The following is a 10,084-nucleotide window of genomic DNA, read 5'->3' as shown; positions in this document are numbered from 1 at the left end:
AAACAGAACCAAAAGGTCCAGAAAGGGCAGAATCATGAGACTCTGAACCAAAAATGATCTCTATGTTTAGGTATGTTGCTACAGAGGAGCTTTGAATTTTGAGTTAGATGAAAAAATCAGCTTGATTTTCTTGGAATAATTCTAAAAAGTCTATTAATCTTATATTTATGGAGGCTTCGTGATTAAATAGCAGGGTATTTATTTCCTAAACCCTTAAATTTCCTGGACCCAAAATGATTTGAAGATAAATAATTTAGCTGCTTTTTGATGCAATACATTTTTTTCAGTTATTCAGTTATTTAGTTATAACTCTAACTCAGTTATGAAGACATAATGGTGCATTTTAAGCAAACACTGATCAAATTCATCCATTTAGCCTCTTTAATGGTAAATCCCACATGGATGAGCTTCAACTTGTCTACATACCAAAGTTGGCCTATTGAATGATTGAAACTGCAAAGCTCAATTAGTTAAACATTTTATTTACATGAATTCACAATTTTTGTTATTGTATCGTCTTATAGTATAATGTATTATTTTAAAATTTTTTAATATAGAAGGTATGTCAGTAAGTATGCAACAACGATAATTTGACCTCATCTTACAAATGTCTTGCTGACTGTGCATAAAGTGAAACATGAATCCATCACTTTAATTTATTATGAACCAATTACTGTGATATAAAATGAGATCATGTAATCTAAGATTAGTTTTTTCAGATTTGACTAGATAATGTGTTAAAAAATGACTTGGCTGGGAATTATTAAAACTAAGGGGCCTTTACACGGGCAAGCGGAGGGGCAGACTAGTGGGTGGGGCTCAGAACTTGGAATCCTGAGGTTCTGAGTTCGAGCCCCACTCCCACAGACTGCCACTCTGGGTCTCTGAACAAGACCCTTAACCCCACACCGCTCCCCAAGCTCCCCACAATGGCAGCCCACTAGGGATAGGTTAAATGAAAATACAAATTTTACCAATGTGAGATGAATAAAGTTCAAAAGTAAAGTACATTTACTTGATTATTGTACATACCGGTAAGTAATTTTTGACTATCTTTACTGTACTTGAGTCATTTTTGGGAGAGTACTTAAAAATTTCACTCCATTTTAAAAAGCTTAGATTTCTAATCAGTTGTTGCTGTTTTTCTTTCTTGAAATGCAATTTCATCATAGCAGATAGCAGCCTTTAAGGCTGAATTTGAACACCACCATCAAATAATTTCCAGAAAATTATTATTTTTTTAACTTAAGAACTTTCTGTCAAATTACATCATAACCAATTTGTTTAAGTTAAATTAGATCATTTATTTGCATCAAATTTGATACACTAGGCGTTTCTGTATAATCTTTTATACATTTTCTGTTCACTACGTGCGTTTTATTGTGTAAGTCAGGCTTTTCAAGAATAAAAATATCAAACTGAGGATGCAGTGGTCTGAAAAAGTCATGTATCAAATATGATCCAATTGGGTTTTTAAATTACTTTGAAAATTATACTGAAATTTAATGATATAAATGCATGCACTTTTGAATACTTAAGTATTTTCAAAAGTGAGAACTTCAATACTTTAACTTGAGTAGATGTTTGATCAAGTAACTTTTTATTGTAGTGACTAAGATTTGACTTTGAGTATCAATACTTTTACTCAAGTACTACTGTCACTCATTAAGTCATTCTTTGATTTTCAGATCACCTTAGAAAAATTATTGAAATTGAAAGGATTTAAGAAACTATGCAACCAAAACCATAACATTAAAAAACACTGAGCTAAACAAAAACCGGAACCAGCAGGAATCCAACAAAACCAGCATGCAAACACTTAAACCAGACATTGATGTTATGAAAATGTGTGTACAGTATATTTCTGCAAGCACTGGATGTCATGGTGGGTTTACAGGCTCCTAACCCAAGTGCAGAACACGCTCTGAGACAAGGAAAAATTCAACAGTTTATTGAACAGACACAATATTAAGTGTTCAGACCCAGGATTGGTCAGGACTGGATTTCTGATCAGAGACGTGGTTCTGGCAAGCAGCAGAGGAGGGGAACAGGGTTGGGTCCAGAGGCTTGAAGTTGGCAGAGGGCTAAGCAACGGCAGGGCTTGACTTCAGACTTGTTTGTGTTCAGACCTTGAGTTTCTCCAAGTTCTCTCCTTGAGAGCTGGCAGGCAGGTTCAGACAGTTTGATCTCCAGGTTTGATTCTGAGAGCAGGCAGGCAGGTTTCTGCTGAGAAGCTCTTCCAGAGCTCCAGGTTTCAGTCAGGGTTCTTCCTAGGAGGCAGAGAGGACAAAAACACTGATCAGATTCAAAGTCAGGTTTTCAGGGGAGTCAGAGAATCAGACAGGCTGGTTGGCTCAGGCTTCGCTAACCATAACTGGCTTAACACTCTGGCNACATTAAAAAACACTGAGCTAAACAAAAACCGGAACCAGCAGGAATCCAACAAAACCAGCATGCAAACACTTAAACCAGACATTGATGTTATGAACATGTGTGTACAGTATATTTCTGCAAGCACTAGATGAATATCATGTTAATTCAGGTTAACATGTTTTGTAGCAGTACGTCAAAATATTTTTCCCTTTTTAATAAAACTATAACTAATGCATAAAACCCTTCAGAATCGGGAGCTGTGTACGAAATCAAACTGGTGGCCTACAACGGAAACGGAGAGAGCGATGGCACCAAGAGGTTGGTGTCGCTGGCAGAGCAAGGCATAAGTGATCAGATCAGCGGTAAGTCTTCCATCAGAGGATGCAACAGCTTTTAACACTGTTTTACACACTATAAAATGTTTAATAAAATAAAAATGTTTAATACACATCTTCCTTTTTCTTGGCTTTGTGAAAGGAGGGAACAGTTTATGTCAGTGCAGGGATTCTGAAACCTCTTTGGGCAGCATCGTTATTGGCATCCATATTGGCACGGCCTGCATCATCTTCTGTGTCCTCTTCCTCATGTTTGGATACCGTCGCAGGTGAGCCCAAACACGCATTTTATTCCTTTCATCTGTTCTATAACGTTTATTACTTCATCTGTTCTATAACATTTATTACTTCCGCTTGTTGTAAAAAACTTGTATAAAAAGAATCATCTTTAAAAGGCAAGCTGTGTTTTGATTAAAGTGAATTAAAATGTTACTTGTGTTGAGAAGCAGGCATAGGTCCTCCAAGTTTAAAAAAGCACGCTTGCCTGTCTACTTAGTCTGCATCTCTGGTAAATCCTACAGAGATCATCTGACCAAGATCTCAGAAATACTGATTGGATTGATGAAAAACTGAGCATAGGAGGGCATAGAGATGAACTGCGTGTTGTTTAGCAAATCTTCTGTTGGAAAAGAATTATTGCAAAGAGCAAAACAACAGACAGTCATAGAGAGAAGCATTACGACTGCCATCTGTTAGTCAGGAAAAGGATAAAACAATTTTATTATGACCATTGTTTACTGTTACTGTTGTAGTCGTTCATATTTTACATTATATTCAGTTTATTTATCTAAGGCCCACATCAGACAGTATTGGCAGCTGTAGCCCTCTTAACTGAATTAAAATGATACTGAGCTGGACTAGAAAACACTAGGAAAAATCTCCCTTTTTAGTTTCTCATTTGTGGTTATTTGTCTATAATTCTTTCTTTTTGATTTGCAGTTTTTTTTGCAGTAAAGGGACTCAGAACAACTGGCCAGTACCAAGAATCCATGCAGGACAAAACAACAGCCCTAAAGAAGGAGCGAACTACCCCCAGGTGGAGTCTGAAGCACAGGTGCTTTTTTTAAACATTTCTCTATACATTTATACATGAGAAGAACCAACCACATTCAACTTCTTGGAGTTTTGAACAGTATCACCTATAAACCACCTCCTAGAGTGTGACTTAACCAGTGTCCTGTCAGATGAGCATACCCGGTCAAACCAGCATACCCATAGTCAATACCCGTTTATCCCTTTAGTTTATATATTTATTTTAACTTTAAACTACCTTAATGAATGTGTATCCCTTTAGTCATGTACAAAAAAACGATTTAATTACTTGTTTTTTTAAGCGTATGGCAAACAGCCACATTTTCCCTGCTAAAAAAATATGAACTATTTGTCCATCTCGCTTCATTACTATTGAAAAGTCATTTATAAAAATCACAGCTAATATTCCAGAGGCTCTCTAAGCCCCTTGCATTTCTTATAATTTATGTTTATAAGTTATAGGATGTTTTTGGTTGTGTGGAGAAGAGGCAAACCACAGTCAGTAGATGTTCAGGCTCCAACTTTAACGGAGTTCTGAAACTCCAGCCCAAATTTCTCTTTGCAGGAAGACCTGACTGTTGTCCTGCATAACTCTATTGGGGCTCAGCTTTGTGAAGGCATCTGCAACCATGCACTGATAATTACAGTATAAGGAGCAGGTGGAGTCTAAAGTGGGACTTTACCTGTCATAGAGAAATTTAATCAAAATGAATTTCCAGTGAAACCAAAGGAAGGGTAATGGTTAGTAGGATTAAAGCCCCTGATCTGTCAGAACTGAGCTTTTTAAAAAGAAAAATGAATTTGTTCACTGTTTTTCTAAAGTGGTCAACATCCAAGGGATGACTGGAAGTTGTGTCTAATGAGATGGCAGGTTTTATCTCTCAAAAACAAAACAAACAAAAAACCCCACAAAAATGTAGAAGCAGTTAAAATGATTGTTTGATAACATAAAATATAAGTTTGATTTTAATGGGGAGATCTGAGGATACCTGTATGAACCAGAATATACCACTAAGGAACGGATAACGAACTGCGAGTGAGCAAAAATTAGTAAATAAACTCAACTTTACTCAAATGGCAAAATGACTTATTTTCTATATCACTATTCTGTTCCTACTGTCCTACTCAGTCACATTCAAACACTGAAATGTGAAGATCAGGAAGAATCTTGAAGCTTAAGGCAGGTTTATATCACAAGATTATTGTGCAGGTCCCACTCTAATCTATTTCCTATTGGATCTGCTCCGAATAATGTCGACACCCCTCCCATCGCAAATAAGGCAAATCCAACACGTTGGATTGTCTTGGCACAATATACTACACTGCAAAAATGTTCTGAAACTCAGTAAAAATGTCTTAAAATAAGTGTATTTAACCTTAATTTGAGTAAGAAAATAAGATGATCTGGCAATGAATGAGTATTTTTAACCTTTAAATAATGTGCAGACCATGGTCACTGCCTGCGTTAAGTTTTTCTCACTAGCTGCACCTGATGCCGCTGTAACAAGCACATCACTCACTATCAGTGTGAGATTCAGGATCATTTTTCTTTCCTCCATGGCAAAACCTCCGAAGCAACCTCCGTTGGTGTCTAGTTCATTTTAGGATGCCTCGGTCCACACTAAACAAAAGCTATTATCCCGTCATACTTGGACGAATTCACTCATTAAGAGTTACTAAATTATAAAATATCAATAATAACTTTAATTCATGTCACAGCTCTTTTAATGATGCCTGCTTTGTGTTTATTCATACCCTGTGAATATTGCTAGCAGAAGCAGTAGAACATGTAGAGACACATACATGAATGTATGATGAGATTTCCTGTCTGACAGCTAAATGTTCTGGTTTAATTTGTTTAAAATTTCAAAATGTGAACCAGCCTTTAGTGTCTTTCTCAGAGGTGCACAAAAAAGGAAAACCACTTAAATACGATAAAATCCTTTTCTAGCTGCTTTTGTTTTTCCCGATCTGAATGATCGATTGTGTGAAATGATTTTATGAGTATTTTATGACTGACTGAAATGACTGTAAGATTCATATAATTCCTGTTAAGCGATTGTGTTTTCTTGACTTTTGCGATCTGTGACTCTCCCTCTCAACAGATGGTGTGTCCTGCACGTTGCCAAGTCATCATTGAGCAGCATCCATCTGGCGTGTCTGGCATGGGAACTGGCTGACATTGGTCAATATTATCACTTAACCTTAATTCCAACTTTTCCCTCCACTCCCGTTTTTAAGCTGGTATATATTCACTAAAACCCACTGCTAGTGCTAGAGTGTTGGCTTGTGGAATAAGATCGATCCCGGTGAGTTACTACCCTGAGACCAACCTCCACCCCTACCTCAAACCAAAGCGTATCGCCTTCATGGCCTTTATTGCACATGTGTTTCTATATCCTACTGCTTGCATGTGTGCTGAGAAAAATTCTCCTGATCAGGACAGCATTAGTTTTGTATTCACACCAAAGACATGTCAATTTTTCACTAAGAGTTTGTTCCATAACCAAAATATTTTATCCTCCAAATTTTTGGTGGGAAATTAGACATGTCAGATGTGCACTACGGATTGAAGCCTAAACCTTATTTTGTTATATGACTGAGAACATATTTTGTGTTTGTTGCAACAGTTTGTCCTTTCAACTAAAAAAGATGTCAGCCTCTGCAAACATCTTAAAGGGAGGTTCGACTGATAAAAGCTTTTTTTTTAAATAAGAAAAGTATCCAAACTAGAAAATGTTGACCAATTCGTTTAACCCAAAAGTCAGGTAAGAAGGATTGGAAGATTTTCTCCAAAGATAGCTACCTCAGTCTGATACAGTGCTTTATGGTAATCCTAATAATGCTGCTTCTGTTAGCTAACCTACCAAGTGAATCTATATTTTTAAAAGTTCATTTTGACAAGTGCCAGTCACTGTACCATGCCAGTCACTGACCAATCCTGCCCAGGGTGAATGATTGCCATGGAGACCAAACATTGTTGGAGTGTTTCCTGAAAAAGCCCAAAGCCTTATTGCACCAGAAGATACAACCTGATGTTTCATTCCCCTCCCTACTGTGAAGTAAAGATGTCTGTCTTTTTAAACCTCTTGATTTAAAGGCATCATCAGCTGTCTCATTTCATGGGAAATATGGATTGCCAGTAGTGCTCTGTCAAACGTTTAAAAATCACTTCATTGTTCCACCAATATGCTTTACTGATACCAAGAGGCCTACCATGAACTTCAGTGACTAAGTGAAGTTTCACGGTGAAATGGACCTAAATGCATTAAACACCAGGAAAGCCTTTCCAAAAAAGATCTATGAAAACCCAGCTGAAAGATATCCAAAGATGTAAACTATTGGTTGGTTTTCTTTACGTTACGTTCATTCTGCATCACATGTATTAATTTCCTTTCAGTTACAGGTTCTTGTAGAACCTAAAACAAGTGAACCCTGCTTTTGATTTCTTCTGGAATAATTTAAAAACTTTTTGATGTTTTTTTTTTTTTTTTTGGCTTAACCCAGAAATGTGGAAAATGTATTTTTGTGATTTAATTTTCTTTCTTAAGAATGACCAAATGCTTATTGTATAGTTTTAAAAACCCTTTCAACGCAGAAGGAAGGTTTGTGTTGGAAAGTAGTTGAATTTTTGCCAAATAATTGTTTATCCTTAAAAACATGCAACCAAAAAACAGTTTTGCCATTCCAAATTCTTTCCTTTAATACGTTTTGCTGGCCAAAGCACAAGTTGTTGCATACGAGAACAAAAGTATGCATAGATGGTTCACACAGATAAACCCTGAGGGCAACATAACTGCAGAATGGGCTGTTTCTAAAAACAGGTTTTGGTAGTTTACCAAAGAAAGCTAAACCAAATAAATTCTTTCTACGCTCATACATACAGTATCAATGTCCTTTGCTTGGCATTTGTAATATCATATGAAGTCAAGTATTGCTTTAAAAACCTAATATTCTTTTAAATGGACTGCATGCTTGATAAGAAGCTTTTAAAAGCTTTAGGGTTTAATCTTGCCATTTGTGTGTCTGAGGCTCAGCAGAACGTTGGAAATTAGGCCTGTTTTCATTATTTCATTTGTTAACTAAAGAAGCTGATATACCAATGTGAAACCAAAAAGTGAATTTATGGTATATAACCCAAAAACTCCATGTGTGTTTGTAGTTCAAAGAGTCGTAGACGTTCAACTAGTTGTTTAAATGAGAAACATGTCTCTTGTTTTTGAAATGGTTCTTTTCTGTGTACACTTCAATTTTTTTTTTGTTTTTTTATGAAAGAAATGTATGTTTTCTTTTAAAGATTTGTGATTCTTCATTTTATTTTTGTAATATTTAATGTTTTGTTGTAACCCAGCTTTAACCTTGTAGAGTTACTTTGTAAGTTTTCCAGAATTGGAGATAATTTAAGATTTTTTTTTTCAGATTTAACTCACATTTTTACATAAAGAACCAGATAGTGAAAGAAAATGAGTAAAATATCTATAAAAAGTTAGAAGATTTTAGAGAAGTAGAAATTGACCACTGTTGAAAAAGCTTTAATTCTCCTGCTGTATGTTTTTTAAAACTTGCTGATGTAACTACTTGCTCGCTAAAGCTTTACATTGTGCCATTTTGGCCCAGTTTTGGCCTTTGGCCTAAAACAAAAATGGATTTAGAAAAAGACAAAAATGCAGCTTTAACTAAAAGCCAATGGATTTCCCAGTTATGTTTTACAGTTCACATTTTTGACTTTTAGAAAACCCTTTTTATACAAAGCACACAACCTGATCTTCAGATTTCTATTCTATTCCTAGAATAAACCTGCAGTAGCATACCAAAAATAGTTAAAGAACAATCCACTGGACTTTGTTTCCAAGCTTGAAGACGTTTCGCTTTCCATCCAGGAAGGTTTTTCAATTCTAGATGTCAGCAATAGCGTTGAGTTTAAAGGCTTCATACGGTAGTCCAACAAGGCCTGGTTTTTGTTTAGAAAACATCCAAATTGCAACGGATGAACGGGTCCATCCCTTTGAGATGGGGCTTATTTTGTTAGCGTGCAATGCCCCGTACCTGTCTATGTCTCTGAAAAGGGGTCGTTAAAGGGAATTGCTGTCTTGGCTAAATAGGCGAGGGGGTTTTCAATTTGCATGTTTCTAAACAAAAACAAGGCTTTGTTGGGCTGCCATATAAAGCCTCCAACTCAACGCTATTTCTGACATTTTGAATTGAAAAAGCTTCCTGGATGGAAGAGAAACTTCTTCAAACTTGGAAACAAAGTCCAGTGGATTATATTTTTTATTTTTTTGGGAATGACTATGACCTGAATGACTGGGAATCTCACCAGCATACTGCAGTAGCATAATTTATCCTCCTCGAATATTAGTGGCCTTATAAACAACTTTCAATTTACAGCAAGAACAAGTGCTGTACTTCACTCAATTGTTCATTGAACTCACAGAGAATCTGAGAGGCTTCTTTTATAGATTTGGACATTTATGTTGAAGCAATGTATGTAGTCACTCTATTCAATTGTAGAAACTTTATTAATATAAGAAAATCCCAATGATTTTCATTTGTCACACATTTTATCTGCTTATTAAACATCACAGACTCCGAGAGAATTTGTTGTCATTTTACATTCTCAGAACCCATATTTATATATACAGTATGTGCAAAGCTCATTTAACGAAGGCTAACATATTGTGTATGCCAGTAGGTTCATAAACAGATTTTTGTCTTGCATCACTCAAGTACTGAGTTCCCCAAAATAGGCTTGGATAGTTTATTATAAAGTTATATTTAAGTTGAATATATATATTTGTACAGCAGTACAGTGAGGTTTTTTTTTTTATATCAAACTAAGATGTTTTAATCTCTATATAATTTCTTTTCATTTTTTCAAATAACCCTGAAATTCGATCCAAAAGTATTCATGCGGTAAGTTTTGCCTGGTTGGTTGACTAAAATGTAAGATGACAACAATTTCTTCAGTGGGTGTGTCAGTTTCTGTTGGGTTTAAGTTTAAGATCTTATTTGTAATTTTTATTCTAGATTTTGAAAGAAATAGACCTGTTTGTTTAGAGCCTCAAACATTTTATTCCATCTACACTCATATGAAAAAACAGTTGTACTTGAATGTCTAACAGCTGTTGACTTTTTAAAGTTTTATTTTGACATGCCAAAACCAAATAAAGAAATCTAGCTAAAGTTCTTTGTGTTTTGTCGTTTTTTAACAAGACTAACAGGATTATCTCAAGGAGATGAACAAGATGAAAGTATCTTGTTGGTTATATGGTTTGACCCTTGAAATGAATACTGAATACTGCATGGCAGCTGGATGTTGTAATAAATTGGATAAAAATGAAAAG

General features: G+C 35.7%; 1 protein-coding gene across 4 annotated transcripts in view; it reads left to right on the top strand.

Annotated features, from left to right (window-relative positions):
- LOC107087973 (immunoglobulin superfamily DCC subclass member 3) overlaps positions 1 to 8,634 on the top strand; it is a 40,736-nt gene extending 32,102 nt beyond the window's left edge. For 2 of the 4 annotated variants that reach the window (XM_015379846.1, XM_015379849.1), the window contains 4 exons: positions 2,622 to 2,735; positions 2,851 to 2,977; positions 3,648 to 3,762; positions 5,846 to 8,634. In XM_015379846.1, coding sequence (XP_015235332.1) covers positions 2,622 to 2,735; positions 2,851 to 2,977; positions 3,648 to 3,762; positions 5,846 to 5,920 — 431 coding nt within the window. In that variant the 3' untranslated portion in view covers positions 5,921 to 8,634. Of the gene's footprint in view, positions 1 to 2,621; positions 2,736 to 2,850; positions 2,982 to 3,647; positions 3,763 to 5,845 lie in introns of those variants that run through there. The other 2 variants (XM_015379847.1, XM_015379848.1) reach the window with 2 other exon arrangements.
- Positions 8,635 to 10,084: the final 1,450 nt, after the last annotated feature.

Source organism: Cyprinodon variegatus, unplaced genomic scaffold (assembly GCF_000732505.1).
Source record: "Cyprinodon variegatus isolate N-32 unplaced genomic scaffold, C_variegatus-1.0 Scaffold201, whole genome shotgun sequence".
NCBI lineage: Eukaryota > Metazoa > Chordata > Actinopteri > Cyprinodontiformes > Cyprinodontidae > Cyprinodon > Cyprinodon variegatus.
This window is presented reverse-complemented; position numbering and strand designations above follow the sequence as displayed.